The 17,102-nt window shown below is 47.5% G+C and overlaps 1 protein-coding gene across 5 annotated transcripts in view; it reads right to left on the minus strand.

Moving 5' to 3' along the window:
* Positions 1–4,186: 4,186 nt before the first annotated feature.
* atp1a3a (ATPase Na+/K+ transporting subunit alpha 3a) overlaps positions 4,187–17,102 on the minus strand; it is a 30,272-nt gene continuing 17,356 nt past the window's right edge. For 4 of the 5 annotated variants that reach the window (XM_072371043.1, XM_072371040.1, XM_072371044.1 and 1 more), the window contains exons 4-24: positions 16,798–16,857; positions 16,345–16,548; positions 14,547–14,660; positions 13,294–13,428; positions 12,981–13,098; positions 12,416–12,504; positions 11,994–12,173; positions 10,497–10,695; positions 10,150–10,394; positions 9,210–9,402; positions 8,964–9,139; positions 8,734–8,870; positions 8,467–8,617; positions 8,208–8,376; positions 7,952–8,106; positions 7,039–7,162; positions 6,061–6,206; positions 5,840–5,970; positions 5,140–5,241; positions 4,960–5,051; positions 4,187–4,514 (exon numbers count right to left, since the gene is read on the minus strand). In XM_072371043.1, coding sequence (XP_072227144.1) covers positions 4,486–4,514; positions 4,960–5,051; positions 5,140–5,241; positions 5,840–5,970; positions 6,061–6,206; positions 7,039–7,162; positions 7,952–8,106; positions 8,208–8,376; positions 8,467–8,617; positions 8,734–8,870; positions 8,964–9,139; positions 9,210–9,402; positions 10,150–10,394; positions 10,497–10,695; positions 11,994–12,173; positions 12,416–12,504; positions 12,981–13,098; positions 13,294–13,428; positions 14,547–14,660; positions 16,345–16,548; positions 16,798–16,857 — 2,949 coding nt within the window. In that variant the 3' untranslated portion in view covers positions 4,187–4,485. Of the gene's footprint in view, positions 4,515–4,959; positions 5,052–5,139; positions 5,242–5,839; positions 5,971–6,060; positions 6,207–7,038; positions 7,163–7,951; positions 8,107–8,207; positions 8,377–8,466; positions 8,618–8,733; positions 8,871–8,963; positions 9,140–9,209; positions 9,403–10,149; positions 10,395–10,496; positions 10,696–11,212; positions 11,242–11,993; positions 12,174–12,415; positions 12,505–12,980; positions 13,099–13,293; positions 13,429–14,546; positions 14,661–16,344; positions 16,549–16,797; positions 16,858–17,102 lie in introns of those variants that run through there. The other variant, XM_072371045.1, reaches the window with a different exon arrangement.

Below are 17,102 nucleotides of genomic sequence, written 5' to 3' on the forward strand. Positions count from 1 at the left end.
ACGGCCCAAATATGACCCGATTTCAAGGTCCTGTCTGCAAAAAAAATCACGATTATAACCTTGTTAAAAAGCCCATAAAAGCTAAGAGTGCAGTCCCAGAAAGATGTGATCCAACAGACCGGAGGAACTACTTCCTGGGTGGGGGTGTACAGCTGAAAAAACAGTTTTAGGATCCCAGATGAGCTCCTAAAGCATCCCCAGCTGCTGGAGGAGGACTTTAACATTTCCCATCTCGTATCATCGATGTATTTGCAGGCAACAAGACAATAAAAGCATTTGTTGAGCAGCAGGACATTAGAAAGTCCTGAGAGAAGGCAGAAGAACCGAGGGAAGCAAACTATCTAAAGAGGTGACCTATATCCCTGGGTTACAGGGGTGTGTGTCAAGTGGGCAGTGGCCCTCATTTGCTCTGTGAGCCTTGTAATAGTATTCATGAAACATGAACACCGGTGCACTCAGTCAGCGTGTGTGTGTGTGTGTGTGTGTGTGTGGACACAGAAATAAAAAGCTCATCCCTTCACAAGTACACGAGCAGCATGAAACTGAGCCGCACGCTGCGCCGTCTCCCAGCTTCTCTGAATAACAAGTGCTGCAGGTGATGCACACGTCCATGATTTGAATGAGATGAAAGTGGAAAAGATGATAAATCGGCTCAAAATGAGGTGGGAAGGAGTTTCTCTTTAGAAGCGGGAACTTCACAATCCGAAGGAGGGAAGAAATCGCTGCTCAGGTTCACATGCACTAATTATTGGTAAATAATTATTGGTAAATATGTCCGTTTTTAATGTGGTTATTATGAGAATCAGCAGGACATTTAACAGATGAAAAATGGCTGGTTTTGGCCTTTATTTAACCTGTTTTTGTTCCATTTGTCGGCCTCTTACTGAGCAAATAAACCAAATAAATGCATCTTAGTGCTCCACTAATATATATATATTTATATGATGATACACACTAATATGTGTGCATATGTATTTATATTTATATGTGATGAGACACTTTGTTTGTGCTTCTGTTTAATTTCATTGCAAAATTTTCATCAGGACTTGTTTTTTTTATGTTAATTAACCGACTTTTTCATACATTAAAGACTCTTGAGCCACAGAAAGTTAAAGTATTTCATAGTATTTTTGTCTGTGGGTGACTCTTCTTAATTTAAATGTTATTAAACTGTTTTAATCTTCTTCTCTTTATCTATTGTGCCACAATATAAACGAATCTCAGGACACTTTACAGAGAAAATTCAATTCAGTTCAAATAAATCAAATTAAGTGCATTTAAATTGAATTTCACCTTAAACGCTGATGAGCCACAACATTAAAACCACTGGCAGGTAAAGTGGCAGCGCTCTGCGGGGAAAACCCACATCCAGGCGTTCATGTGGACGAAACCTCCACACTTACTACCAGCCAGTCTCCCCCAGGACAGGATCAAAACACCACAAAGAGCCTCCAGACTCTCCAGATATTAATCTGAGGGCGTCTCCTGGAAAACTGAAACCATCCCACCATCCGCAGGGTGGCGCCGGACACCCTCAGCTGTTCTTTGTCCTGATTGGTGGAGGAAAAGCTCCATTTCAGGCTGATCTTTGCTGTGATTTGCAACATTTTGTCGATAATTTGTCCCTCAAAGGGACAAACACCTTCACACACTCAGTCCAAGGTCAGTTAGAGGCACCATTAACCCAAAGTGCGTGTTTGGGGCGGTGGGAGACGGTGAGAACTCGTCTCTGTCACATGCAGAATGGTTAGAACGTCATCTCTGAGCTGTTTTATGATCAAAACAAACCGTGGAGCAAATCCAAGTGTTGAGATGGACCAGGTTCAAGCCACAGAGGCTTTAACAGGTGCGTGCACCAGGTTCACTGCATCTGGGTGAGAAATGTTGCTCCTGTTGGGATAAATCAGGTAGTTTTTCATCTAATTTAAGTCATTTTAATTAAAAGTCATATCGGTGTCCCCCGTACAACTCAGCAGTAACCTTGGAATTAAATTTAAAGTTAGTTCTTTGCCTTGGATGTTCAGTTCTGCTCCACTGGGCTCAGCTTAAAGGCTCATTGTTGGAAAGAGTCTCCCACAATAAGACGTAAGGATGCTTCTTTACATAGAAAAGATCCACAAAGGTCCATCTACTGAAAGGATCTGTGTGAGGAGGATTCTGCTTTACTTCATGGTGAAATAAACTTCTGCTGGTTGTTTGCTGCCGTTTAAAGTGTATTTAGTGTGCAGACGAGTAAAAAACAAACTGGAGACCAAGCTGAAGAAGAGAGATCAGTCTGTTTTATTTCATTTTCTTCTTTTTTTTTTGTTTTCGCTGCTTCGTTCCATATTTCCACAGATTTAAATAATGAAACTGGAGAGAAATCTCTTTTCCAAGGACACAGAAAGATCGTTTTTTTTTGTTCTAACAGGGGTCAGAGTGGGTGAGGGAGAGGGGGGAGGTCGAGGGGGGGGGGGGGGGAGTGAAACTGGGTGGAAGTTTCTACAAGGACGGAGGGTTAGCACGGTGTTCACCAACAGACAAACAGTGACAGTTAGACGGGGGGGGGGGGGGGGGGGGCAGATCGGGTGTGAGGGGGGAGACAAGGGAGAAAGAGAGAGAGATAGTGTGCTTTGTCATGTCTGAATGAATGAAAACAAGCAGCTCGCAGACCCACTCCGACTTAAAAAAGAACCGAAAATCTAAATTCATGTTTAAAAAAAACATCCAGTCGTCCATTAGAAAATAACACGGAGGGGAGGGGGGGAGGAGGGGAAGGAAGGATAGAGGGAGGAAGGATGGAGGGAAGGAGGAAGGATGGAGAAAGGGAGGGAGGAAGGAGGAAGGAAGGAAGGATGGAGGGAAGGATGGAAGGAAGGAGGGAGGAAGGAAGGAAGGAGGGAGGAAGGTAGGAAGGAGGGAGGGAGGGAGGAAGGATGGAGGGAGGGAGGAAGGAAGGAGGGAGGGAGGGAGGAAGGTAGGAGGGAGGGATAGAGGGAGGAAGGAGGGAGGGAGGGAGGGAGGAAGGAGGGAGGGAGGGAGGAAGGAAGGAGGGAGGAAGGATGGAGGGAGGGAGGAAGGAAGGAGGGAGGGAGGAAGGAAGGAAGGAGGGAGGGAGGATGGAGGGAGGGAGGAAGGAAGGAAGGAGAGAGGGAGGAAGGAAGGAGGAAGGGATAGAGGGAGGAAGGAGGGAGGGAGGAAGGAAGGAGCGAGGGAGGGAGGAAGGAAGGAAGGAAGGAGGGAGGGAGGGAGGAAGGATGGAGGGAGGGAGGAAGGAAGGAGGGAGGGAGGGAGGAAGGTAGGAGGGAGGGAGGAAGGAGGGAGGGATAGAGGGAGGAAGGAGGGAGGGAGGGAGGGAGGAAGGAGGGAGGGAGGGAGGAAGGAAGGAAGGAGGGAGGAGGAGGAAGGAAGGAGGGAGGAAGGATGGAGGGAGGGAGGAAGGAAGGAGGGAGGGAGGGAGGAAGGTAGGAGGGAGGGAGGAAGGAGGGAGGGATAGAGGGAGGAAGGAGGGAGGAGGGAGGGAGGAAGGAGGGAGGGAGGAGGAAGGAAGGAAGGAGGGAGGGAGGAAGGAAGGAGGGAGGAAGGATGGAGGGAGGGAGGAAGGAAGGAGGGAGGGAGGGAGGAAGGAAGGAAGGAGGGAGGGAGGATGGAGGGAGGGAGGAAGGAAGGAAGGAAGGAGGGAGAGAGGGAGGGAGGGAGGGAGGGAGGGAGGGAGGGAGGGAGGGAGGAAGGAAGGAAGGAAGGAAGGAAGGAAGGAAGGAAGGAAGGAAGGAAGGAAGGAAGGAAGGAAGGAAGGAAGGAAGGAAGGAAGGAAGGAAGGAAGGAAGGAAGGAAGGAAGGAAGGAAGGAAGGAAGGAAGGAAGGAGGATGGGAGGAGGGAGAGAGGGAGGGGACCTTTTTATCCACCCTGTGAGCGGTTCGGTTCTATGAGGAGGAGGAGGAGGAGGAGGAAGAGGAGGAGGAGGAGGAGGAAGAGGAGGAGGAAGAGGAGGAGGAGGACGAGGAGGAGGGAAAGGAGGAGGAGGGAGAGGAGGAGAGGGAGGGGGGGGGGGGGGGGGGAGTTTGGCAGTGAATAAGCAGAAGAAGAAAGAGGAAAAGTCTCGGTGGACGAAGGGCAGGAAATGGCAGTGATTACGGAGCTGGAGGAACAGTCGGTTTCCTCTCTGCTCAGATTGGTTCTGTGGGTCCACAGCCGTGAAGAGAAGCTGCAGCCAGCAGCGAGGTCATGAACACAGACCCAGTTACCGGCAGATTGGTTACACTTTGGATAGAAAAAGGAGGACGGAGAGGACGAGGGACTCGTCAGCGCTCCTCCTCCGGCGTTGGTCCTCTCCACGTTTGTTTTTTATCGTTTCTTTAGGAAATGAGGATGAAGAGGAATGAAGAGGAGGAGCAAGGAGGAGTAAACATAGTTTTCTTGTACATTTTGAAAATGAAGAGAGGAGAGAGAAGAAGGGATGACTTCAGGGAAGGATGGGGTCAAGAAGAAAATGATGCTTTGACAACTTAATAATACGTCTCTTTTTCCACCCAGCCTGCAGAAAGAGAGGAGAGAAGAAGAAGGAGGAGGAGGAGGAGAGAAGAAGAAGGAGGAGGAGGAGGAGAGGAGAAGAAGGAGGAGGAGGAGGAGAGGAGAAGAAGGAGGAGGAGGAGGAGAGAAGAAGAGGAGGAGGAGGAGGAGAGAAGAAGAAGAAGAAGGAGGAGGAGAGAAGAAGAAGGAGGAGGAGGAGGAGAGGAGAAGAAGGAGGAGGAGGAGGAGAGAAGAAGAAGGAGGAGGAGGAGGAGAGAAGAAGAAGAAGAAGGAGGAGGAGAGAAGAAGAAGGAGAAGGAGAAGAAGGAGGAGGAGGAGAGAAGAAGAAGAAGAAGGAGGAGGAGAAGATTTTTTTGAGAAGAAGGAGAAGAAGAAGAAGAAGAGAAACGTCACCCATCAAGTGTTTGATAAAATCTGTGCATCCAAAGTTTGTTTTTCTGTGATCTTACCTCCGGGGTTCCGGCGAAGGATGAGTTTTCGGATCTCATCGTAAACAAAGATGAGGAAACTGTACGGGAACGCACAGAACCACCAGCTGGGCCTGAGAGAGAGAACGAGAACGACCAGAAAGCGTCTCAAAAACACAAAATAACTGGAGCCTTTCAAAGTTCTCGGTGGGTGCCACTTACTTGAGTGGGTACATCCGTAGTGCCAGGTCCATGCCGGGGCAGTAGGAGAGGAAAGCAGCGAGAGCCGTTTCCTCAAACAGGCCGAAGATCAAAATCTTATTCCTGAAAGAGAATAAATGCAGGAGAACATTACAGCTCACACAGATAAAGACAAAGCTAGGCCAGGAAAATGTGTTTCAAAGCTGCGGTAAAAAGACGAACAGGACTGAACCAGCCGGTAACTCTCTGCCCCCCCCTCCTGTGAGAGGCCAGCTGTGTCTGTGTGGCCGTCAGCAGCAGCAGAGCCGTTCAGGGAGAAGGAAGGTGAGACAGAACAAGATGGAGGGGCGGGACCAGAACAAACATCAGCCATAAGCCGAGGCCATAAATGTCACGGCCTGTGGGCACGTTTGGGTTTTAGTGACACCTGGTGGACAAAGCAGGTAACTGTTCCCCCCACAAACCCCATCTTTGTGTTCCCTGTTAAGATTTTACCAAGAAATAAACAAATCAAGCTGACGGGTCATTTAAATAGTGGCTGTGGACCAAAGACCAGTAAACAGCGCTTTTATTGAGCTGAAAGTGCTGATACAACAAACTATCACTTTAACAGTCTCATCTTCATCAGGTGAAGGTGCAGAGGTGTTACCACAGACCTTTCCTCAGGATACTGCACTGAAAAACGGGGTTTTCTGAGGTGAACTGATGAGCTTGTACTCACTTCATGCCCTGCTGGAACACAGAGTTGCGTCTGGTCTTGCAGATGATGACGTCGGCCCACTGCACCACCACAATACTGACGAAGAAGGCTGTGTGGCAGGTGAACTCCACAATCTTACGCTGCTCGTAGGTCTGTGCGGACACAACACGAGAGGATGCTTTCAAACGGCTGCTTTAATGCCACAGATCACTGTGTTTTGAGCTCTGTATTCAGCCTCGTACCCATTGCTGGCCGTAGCTGTCTTCCAGGTCGTTGTTGGAGCGGTCGTCCCAGTTCAGCCGGATGCCGACAAGCACGGACGGCAAGAAGCCGTTTTCAGCCATGATGACAAAGTAGGCAAAGAAACCGCCGAGAGCTTGGATCATACCTGCAGGAACACAGCGTCAGGGAAGGTTTATCTGACAAGAAAAATCTCTCTTTGTAGATTCTGCAGAAAGACGACGGGCTGCAGAGTAAAGTCGACAATAATCGATAATATAGATAGTCACCGACGTATTTAATTGTCGATAATTGTCGGTTACGTCATCACACGTCTTTTTCATGCTGTTGAGCTGAACATCGTTTTTCGTGTGGAGTGAGTCATCTCACTTCCTACCCATCTCTGTTTAGAGATGCAAGATACGGTAAATAATAGCAGGAAATGACCTGTAGAAGCACAGCGGCTTATTTACAGTCCTCTGTCCAAAAGTGTCCAGGATCTGGGAGCATTTCACCCTCAAAACCCTTAAAAATTAGATTACCTGCAAGTTTCATAAAGCCGACCTCACGGGAGCATGAACATCTGAACATGAAGCAGGTTGGAGCTCTGGGAGACTCACCATGGTGAGATATTTAGCTTGTTAGCGTAGCCTGCTAGCTATAAATAAGCGGAGTTGTCTTGGATTTTAACATTAAAATTGTCTCATTCAGCTTCACAGTTCAAAGTTACAACCAGGCTGTATTATTTTACACTTTTTGGTATTGATTTGACTTTTTGGTGCATTACAGCCATTTTCAGTTAATGTTAAAAGTCAAGATAAAATATGGCTTGAATGTGTCCTTTTTCAGTTTTGGATTGTTTTAATGAGTAATTAACCGATTAGTCGATAATCGATTCGATAATCGATGACTGACGGCGTCAGCATCGGGTCGTGTGGGTGACACATCGTTTGGTCTTTAACTCTGGAGCGTTACGAGGTGCAAACAGCACATGTTCCTACCGATCTGCCCATAAGCGATGCTGATGAGCCTCTCGTTGACCAGTTTGTCCCTCAGTGGGTTCCTGGGCTGCCGCTTCATGATGTCACTCTCTGCTGCTTCATAAGCGAGAGAGATGGCTGGAACCTGGAAGAGGAGAGCGCACACAGAGCCTTAGCTGCTAATGGGGGCGATTATTTCCATCTTTTCTAGTCTTTGTACACTTGTGTCATGTAACACTCTTTATTTTCTTTGATCTTTCTCATGTTATCTCATTTAAAGTCTTTTAAATCCACAGCTTTAGAGATAATTCATGGTTTCTGTGTCTGATTATATGCTTTTAAGCCTGTTTGATGCATATATTTCATTCAGTTCTTCTGCAGCCAAACGATTGCCATAAAAAACTAAAATAAATCAGTAACCGTGTGAACTGAGCGCCTTGACAACTCGTGCACCAGCATCAATCTCTCTTTCAGAAGAAAAAACACACCAGACAAAGAGCTCATCGTCTACTTCTTCTGGTTTTTACTCATTTCAGTGCTTCAGTGAAAGTAGACCGAAGCAGTTCATTTAAATAGTGGTCCTGTGCTGCCACCTAGTGTCCTTTCTCCAATGAATACTACTTTAAGTGGTGCTGACCTGGTTAAATAACGGCTAAATTAAGCAGAAGTGAACTCAGGAGTTGATGCACAACATTTACCAGGTTCTCCTTTACCTGATGACACCACATCTGTTTCATAACAGCAGATCTGCACCGAGGTTCATGTAGGATGGTAAATAATGATCATTTTTACCTGATCGTACCGGTTTGTGTTGCAGTGATACTCTGCAGCATGTTAGCTGCCCGTTACGGATGTGTGCAGCTGGTTTTAAACGCTCGACTCTTTAAGCATTAGGGGTGTGGACTGAGTTATGGGGGAGTCTGGGTTTCCTCACCATGTCGGTTCCCAGGTCGATGCAGAGGATGGTGATGGTGCCCAGGGGCAGGGGGATGTTGACCAAGATGAAAAACAGGAAGGGGGTGATCTCTGGGATGTTGCTTGTCAGAGTGTATGCGATGGACTTCTTCAGGTTGTCAAAGATCAAACGTCCTGGAAGGATGCGTGTAAATATATTAATGTAATGGATCCATTTAAAGCTGCCTCTGCATTCTTTCCTCTCCCACCTTCCCTCCTTTTCCTCCATCACTCACCTTCCTCTACGCCAGTGACGATGGAGGCAAAGTTGTCGTCAAGCAGGATCATGTCTGCAGCTTGTTTGGACACATCTGAGCCAGAGATTCCCATGGCAACGCCGATGTCGGCCTTCTTCAGGGCAGGGGAGTCATTCACACCATCACCAGTCACAGCAACAATGGCACCCTGACAAAAAAAGGCCAGACAGACTCGCATTAGAGCGGCAGAGTGTGACAGCTAGCCAACTGTCCCAGGAACCGACCCGTGGAAACGTACCTGTCTCTGACAGCCCTCCACAATGATGAGCTTCTGCTGTGGGGAGGTTCTGGCAAAGACGATTTCTGTGTGGTTCCTCAAAATATCATCCATCTGGTCCTGATCGAGGTCTTTCAGATCTGTGCCGTGGATCACACAGGCCTTGGCATCTCTAGCAGGAGCAGAGGAAGCACACGGATTAATAAAGAACATCGTATCATACATACTGCCGTCACAAAGATGCTCAAAGTTCGGTGGATGAACCGGATCTCTCACTGCTTGTCTTACCTGGGGTTAACTTGACTAACGGGGATATTCAGACGTGCAGCGATGTCTTCCACCGTCTCGTTGCCTTCAGAGATGATACCGACACCTTTAGCAATGGCCTTGGCTGTGATTGGGTGGTCACCGGTGACCATAATAACCTAAAGGACAAGAGGAGGAGGGTGAGATAAGGTTAAGTGATGGGAAAACAGCAGGAGGGGGACATTTAAATGTCAGAGCTGGAAGCTGCCCACCTTGATGCCAGCGGAGCGGCACTTGCCCACAGCGTCGGGCACGGCTGCTCGGGGAGGATCAATCATGGACATCAGGCCCACGAAGCAAAGGTTGTCTGTTTGGAAGTTGACATCATCTGTGTCGAAGGCAAAACCTTTTGGATACTTGTCCTCTGGCATGAAGACGTGGCAGAACCCTGCAGAGGAAGAAAGGTTGTTATCCTGTTAACCTGATTATTAGAGTAACTCCTATCCTCTCATCCCTACCCAGCACTCTCTCTCCCAGTCCTCCCAGTTCCAGGTAGGCGTTCTGGAAAGCCTCCTTCATCTCCTCGTCCATGGGCTGCTCTTTGCCCTGCACCATGATGGTGGAGCAGCGGTCCAGGATCCTCTCGGGGGCTCCCTTCATCACCAGCAGGTAGGGGTTGTCACTTTCTTCCTCGGTTTCGTGAATTGAGAGCTGGAAGAGAACAGATTCAACCGTTAGTTGTCTTTTGCACAGTTAACTTTGTTTAAGGGTGGAACGGCCTCTCTGGGCTGGGAATGAGATCCTTCCCCAAGTGGAGGAGTTAAAATATCTCGGGGTCTTGTTCAGGAGTGAAGGACGAATGGAGCGAGAGATTGACGGGAGGATCGGTGCAGCGTCTGAAGTGTTGCTCTGCACCGACCCGTCCTTGTGCAGAAGGAGCTGAGCCAGAAGGCGAAGATCTCTGTTTAACGGTCAATCTACATTCCTACCCTCACCTATGAGCTGTGGGTAGAGACCGAAAGAACGAGATCGTGAATACAAGCGGCCGAAATGGGTTTCCTCCTCAGGGTGTCTGGGCCTCCCTTAGAGATAGGGTGAGAAGCTCAGTCATCCGGGAGGGGCTCGGAGTAGAACCGCTGCTCCTCCGCATTGAGAGGAGTCAGATGATTTGGATGTTAATCATCTGGTTAGGATGCCTCCTGGACGCCTCCCTGGGGAGGTGTTCTGGGCCCGTCCCACTGGGAGGAGACCCCGGGGAAGACCCAGGACACGTTGGAGAGACTATATCTCTCGGCTGGCCTGGGAACGCCTCGGGGTCCCCCCGGAAGAGCTGGAGGAAGTGGCCGGGGACAGAGACGTCTGGGTTTCTCTGTTAAAGCTGCTGCCCCCAGAGAAGCAGCAGATGATGGATGGATGGGACTTTGTTAAAGCATGGTTTGAGCGAGTCGTGGCCCTCACCTGATACTTGTTGGTGGAGTTGAATGGGATCTCTGCCACCTTCTTATTCTTGTCCCTCATGGCCTTCACAGCACCGCAGGACAGCTCGATACACTTCAGCAGAGCTGACTCGGAGGCGTCACCGGCCACATCACGCTTCAGGATGGGCAAAGAGTCCTGACCTGCCTTGAACACGGCGCGGTTGCACAGAGCAGCGATGCGGGCCAAAGACACCCATGTGGTTGAGCTCTTATCGAAGGAGGAGCCTAAAGAGGAGAAAACGAGAGATCTGAGGTCAGTAATCAATGCAGCCACAGAGAAACGAAGGTTATTCATATTCAGAATGAAGAGGCGGAGGGAATTCTCACCGGACTGGTCCTCTGTGGTGTCAGCTTCATGGATCTGATTGTCGAACCACATGTGAGCCACGGTCATCCTGTTCTGGGTCAGGGTTCCCGTCTTGTCAGAGCAGATGGTGGAGGTGGAGCCCAGAGTTTCCACAGCCTCCAGGTTCTTCACCAGGCAGTTCTTACGGGCCATTCGCTTGGCAGTCAGCGTCAGACACACCTGGAAGGAGAGCGACGAGACAGACGAAAGCAAAGGAAGGAACAATGGGAAGGTGTAACAGCAAAGGAGAGAAGGTGTTCATGATAGAATGACACAGGGTGAGAATAGATGCGAACAAATTAAAGAGAGAGACAGAAAAATAATTAGTGCCTGTATGGTAAACCAACACCACAGATGAGCATCTACAGGCATTTAACTAATCATTGGACCTACCACCTGAAACCTTTAACCCCACCTGAGACATCACGCCCCCCAAATGCCTGGAGATGTTCATCCTGACAGAAGTCTTATCTCAACGTTTCTCTACGTGTCAAAATGCACTAAAGTCAAAAAGTCAAACACAGCCCAACAAGCAAAGCAGAGAGAACACAAGGCAGTGAGGTGATGGAGCAGAGCAGCGGTGCATTATTTCATCATGCCAAGTACGGCAAGACCAACGGGCCAAACAGAACTAGCCAAGCAGAATAGGCCAAATTCAGGTCACTGAGCCAAGTGGTAACTGGCCTAATGTCATTACATTAGCTAGTCGTTGTCATTGCAGCGAGCACCGCCACTGGCCTGGAAAAGAGAGACACAGAAAGAGGAAAATGGAGAAAGAAACACAAACACTTATGGGGCTGCTTTGGGAGAGAAGTAGGTGAGAAGAGAGATCCACTGAGAACACACCAGCTCCACCACAGACACACAAAGTGACACAAAGAGAATATTAAAGCACGAAGATACTCACAAAGATGCACACAAACGTTTTGTCACATCAAACCACACAGAAAACACACAAGCACAGAGACGAGGGAAGCACACGAGGTCAGCTGTACACAAGGAAGGAAAAACACGTCAACAAACGTCCACAAAACACAGTCAGACGAGGGTGAAACTGCTGATCTGACCGACCGCCACACTAACATCTGATTTACTGAGCAACAGTTTGCTCACTGGAACAGAAAAGCACGTTTTTGGTGCTGAAGGAATCCGTGAATCAGAGGATGAGAGTTGGGTTCCGTTTAAAAAATAAATAGATTAAAAAAGGCAGAAAACCTGCAGAATCTGTAAACTCCTCTTTGTCAGCCAGAGAAATGTGATTCTGTGTAGCTTAGAGAGCACAAAGTGCTGGAAACTACTGTTTAACCCAAGTCTGTGCACGTCACAGACAGAGGAAAAAAAAACGGGGCAGAGGGAAGAAAAACAGTTTGAGACAGAAAAAAAACACAAAAACAGACAAATGAAGACATCCCAGAATATATTTTGGCTGTCAGTCTTTATCACAGATTAAATGACACACCATCTCCCCGCTAACTTACAGTGACTGTGGCCAGCAGTCCTTCAGGCACGTTAGCCACGATGATGCCGATGAGGAAGATGACCGCCTCCAGCCAGCTGTAACCCAGGACGATGGAGAGGATGAAGAAGCTCACCCCGAGAAAGACGGCCACACCGGTGATGATGTGGATGAAGTGCTCGATCTCCTTGGCAATGGGTGTCTGAAAAAGGAAGCATTTGACTGGTGATTTCATGTCCAAGAGGAGGCTTTTCTGTTTGAACAACTCATTTATTTAACGTGTAATCGAACCCCTAATGATCAGTCGTGTGCTTAAACATGTAAAACATCATGAAATGAACAATAACTGCAAAGTAAGTGCTCTGATGAATCCAAATGGAGCTGTGTGAGTGGAAACTGGAGGTCTGGTGCCTTGCTGGAGAGCACCTGAGCAGTGATGGTTACCTTGCCGGTCTCCAGGCCTGAGGTGAGGGTGGCAATGCGTCCCATGACTGTTCGATCGCCCGTGCACACAACGATACCACGTGCAGTTCCTGCAGAGGCAGAGGAGTTAGATGAATTCTGCACAACTGAAGTGATGTTTAAAGAAATGCAGAGAAGGACAAAAACACAGGAAAGAAAGAGCGTAAAGTGACGGGACAGATGTGGCAGAGTGCAGGACTTTATTCGGCCACAAGGGGGCAGCACACACATAATCATGCTGCTTTTCTACCACTGTGAGCAAAATAATGTGAGCTGCAGCTCCAAGTGAGACGATGGCTGAACTGACTGCACCGGAGTGGAGCATTTTCAGGTCAAACGGGATCCCGATGACTTCTGATGTCACTCATTTTCCTTTAGGAACCAGCTGTCAGCCAAACAGCTGATGCAATAATTCTCTGAAGGTTTATAATTGTGAAGCATAAGAGTGTAATTGAAGGAACAGGAACTCCAGATGTTTGCAGAGCGAGGGTGGGTGGGCGTGTCCTCAGACACATCTGGTTTGAGAAAGATGTGATGCTGAACTCACCCTCGACACAGTTGGTGGAGAAGAAGGCAATGTTGCGGGTTTCCAGGGGGTTGTCGTGGGTACAGTCAGGTGACCTGGTCTGAGGCTCCGATTCACCAGTCAGGGATGAGTTATCCACCTGGACAAAGCAGGATCAAACAGTCTGATTAGTGCTCGACATCAGCTTCAAGACACATGATGAAAGAGACGAGAGCGACACGATGGGACTGTGAGCAAAGCTCTGCTGAGCTTTCTTTGGGGAAACCGTACAGAGAGCAGGGTCCTTTCTTTGGGTCTGTGTGACTACAGGAGGACAGGTGTGCCAGCAGCTCACCTTGCAGCCGTGGGAGGAAATGATACGGAGGTCAGCGGGGATCCTGTCTCCTCCTTTCACCTCCACCAGGTCTCCTGCTACAACCTGCTCAGCGTTGATCTGCATCTTCTCTCCCTCTCGGATCACCAAAGCTTGCTGGGAGCATAAGAATTATTCTCAAACAGCATAGATGGTTAAAGCATTGTCTTAAATGGTTAAAGCATTGTCTTAAATGGTTAAAGCATTGTTAGCCATGACAGAATAAAGCGAAAAGTCCCCATTTAGAGGAATGTTCTGGAAAAGGTGTGACAGGACATCTGAATAAAGCTGAAGTGAGTAAAAGCTTAATAAATGACTTAATAAACACCCTGAAAGCCCACATGAAGCTGTCATTATGACTGTATGAGTCCTCCTCATCCTTCTCTCAGTCGCCTTCAACTGGTGCAAAATGCTGCTGCTTCCCGTCTTTAACCAACACTGACAGACCTGTGCACATCACTCCTGTTCTTAACTCCCTTCACTGGCTTCCTGTCCTTTATAGAACTGATTTTAAACTTTTAAAGTTTGTTTTTAAAGCTCTTAACGGCCTCACCCCATCGTATTTATCTGAGCTTTTAACTGTAACCCTGGCAGAGCTCTGAGGTCAACTAATCAACTTTTGTTGGAAGTGTTCAGGTCAAAATAAAAGCTCTGGGGTGACCGAGCCTTTTCTGCTGCTGCCCCCAGGCTCTGGAATAAGCCCCCCCCCCCCCCCCCCCCCCCCGATGAGTCTTATTTCTGACCTGGGCCTCTTTAAATCTAAGCTAAAAACATATTTATTTCAGATGGCTTTTAATACCCAGTAGTATGGTGACTTTTATATCATCTTATTCAATTTTGCTGTATTTTATTTTATTGCGTTTACTGTTATTTTATTGTTTTGTACTTATTCTTTTCTTTATTTATTATCTGCTGTAAACCGAAATAGATTGTTGTAAAGGGCTGTAGAAATAAATTACATTTACATTCAGGCTCTGAATCAGAGGGTTCAGTCCCTCCAGGAATCGTAACATTAATGGCTTTCTAACCCGTTCCTTCAGGTAAATTCAGTGCAGTAATTACAGTCATCGTGGATAATAAAGCACGTCTAATCATCGGATGATCCCATATTCCACTCTAATGAAGCACACTTTTCCATTTTTAATGCTATAAATCTTAAATAAAAGGACACCTGGAAGGTTTCAATGTGATATTAAAGAGAAATGGAGCATTTCTGAGCAGCTGTGCGTCGCTACCTGCGGGACCATGTTCTTAAAAGACTCCATGATCTTGGAGCTCTTTGCTTCCTGGAAGTAGGAGAAGCAGCCGGTGATGATGACGACAGCAGACAGCACGATACCCAGATACAACTGCAGAGAAAAGAGTGTGGGGGGGGGCATAAATTAATCAGGAGACATCACTTTTACCTAATAATCGATGATATAAGACGAGACAAACAGAAACAAGATGCTCCAGAGGCAGAAACTACCTTTAAAATAAACCCTGAGCTGCACCGGAGCATTTCAGGAAACTTCAGTCTGAATTCCAGAAATAACACAATTCATTTGGAAGCTTTTCATCCAAGTTTCCCGTCCAGCTGACGTCTCCCAGCTGCCAGAAGCTGTTTGCTGTCCCTGACTGTGCCAGCCGGTGTGTGTTTTAAAGGACCAACATTCAGAGGTTTAAATCCTGCCTTTCAACAAATCTCTCATGAAACATCCATTTACATCCTGCACCAGCCGAGCTGTGACAGGTCATCAGAGTGTGAAATCATGTCAGACTGACTCAACGCTTCTGGCGTCTCACCAGGAGCCCCCCGTGGTCTGAGCCAGGCACAGCGAGGGGCCGTTAGCCTCGGCTCCACGCTGTGCTCTGACCCGACATAAACGCCGCTGACCCCGTGAACACCCTCTCCTGCTCTGCCATCACCAGCTCCAGGAGTCACACGCCCCCCCGAGGCGCACCCAGAGTAGATGTTAACAGGGTGGTGTGTGTCACAGCAAAGATGATCCGTTTGCTGTGATTCAGACACACAGCTGGCGTGAAACTGAGGCAGCCTAATCCCTGGAACTGGTTTGTAAAGAGACGTCTGAAAGCAACACAAACTGCATTTGCTAAAGATTTAACACAAGAAATCACATAAAAAATAAATGTATACAAAACTGTGAGCATTTTAAAGGGGAACTCCGGTATTTTTAAACCTCGACCTTATTTCTGGCATGAAATACGTTCATCTACTCACCGAGAACAGTTTGGTGAAAGTTGGCCTCTAAATAAGGCATCATCTGTCTTTATTTCACCAATACTTTAAGAAGAATGAATGAATGAACGTGTGCTATAGCTCTGTTAGCTCATAGCTGCTGTTATGTGGCTACTTGCGGCTATAGGAGAGCTAACGGAGGGATTTCTACACAGGCACTCTACTGGGACCACTTCATCCACACGCCCCCCTGCAGCACAGTTTATTCACTCCGGTAAGAACGTCCATCGTACTCAAAGTCGTCGTTCACATTGTCAAAATCTGATAAATATCCTGCCATGTTGCACAAAACTATCAGCAGTAAACTCTGTGTGAAGTTAGCCGACTGTCACAGAGCACGGAGTGAATAAGCTGTGCTGCAGGGGGGCGTGTGGATGAAGTGGTCCCAGTAGAGTGCCTGTGTAGAAATCCCTCTATAAGCCCCCCGATAGCCTCAATAACAACAACACAGCAGCTATGAGCTAACAGAGCTATAGCACACGTTCATTCATTCATTCTTCTTAAAGTATTGGTGAAATAAAGACAGATAAAGCCTTATTTAGAGGCTGCATCCTCTAAGCCCCGTTCACTCCGTTATATGGATCTCCAGTTATCTAAATATCTTCCGAAGGACGCCGACTTTCACCAAACTGTTCTCGGTGAGTAGATGAACGTATTTCATGCCAGAGTTCCCTTTCAAATTATCTTATTTCTAGGCTCAGTCTGATTTTAGAGCACCAAGCTTTACATGCATTGACATTTCGTGGCTGAGAAGTCACCCATCATCTGATCACCTATCCAAGTCCTCCACTTACATTATCCCCAGCGGGCTCATCCTCCGTTGCAGCCTGAATGGCGTAGGCCAGGAAGCAGAGGATTGCACCGATCCACAGCAGAATGGAGAAGCCGCCAAACAGCTGACGACAGAACTTGACCCACTCTGGGGTGGTAGGGGGTGGAGTCAAAGCATTGAGGCCATCCCTGGCCAGGTACTCTGCTGCCTTGGCATTGGTCAAACCCTGGATGTGGAGGAGGGGGCATGAGAAGTTAAGTTAAAGAGGGATGATGGGTTATTAAAGGGGGGATGAGAAAATATAATTGTGGGCAAGAAAAGAAGTAGAAAAGAAGATATTTAGGTAAAAATCCAATCTATAAGCATTCTAAAAGAGGAGTACAGACTATAGTGAGAGTGTAAATAAAGATTTAATCACATGCTACGTTAAATCAAGGCTGACAGTGTCATTTCTGATATGAAGTGAACAGCTTACCTGCACGATGTCAGTGTTGTATTTCCTGCAAACCTCCTCAACAGACATTTTGTGTTCCGTCTAAAAAGATTAAAGATTGATTCATTCATTTCAAACTCTACAAGTCTCAGAAAGAGTGAGAGGACATTAAATTCACTCAAAAGAGAAGAGAAAGGCACGCCATCGTATGCAGGATGAAGCCGTTGGACTTTACATGCTGGAGAGCAACGACGGACAGCAAATGATAGTAAAAATGATGACATAATTCTACAAATGTTCCTCAGAGAGGCTAAAACATTTCCAGCAGTTGGTAATATTTGGTAACA

This window comes from Leuresthes tenuis, unplaced genomic scaffold (assembly GCF_036924035.1).
Source record: "Leuresthes tenuis unplaced genomic scaffold, fLeuTen1.0.hap1 SCAF_18, whole genome shotgun sequence".
In the NCBI taxonomy this organism is placed as follows: domain Eukaryota; kingdom Metazoa; phylum Chordata; class Actinopteri; order Atheriniformes; family Atherinopsidae; genus Leuresthes; species Leuresthes tenuis.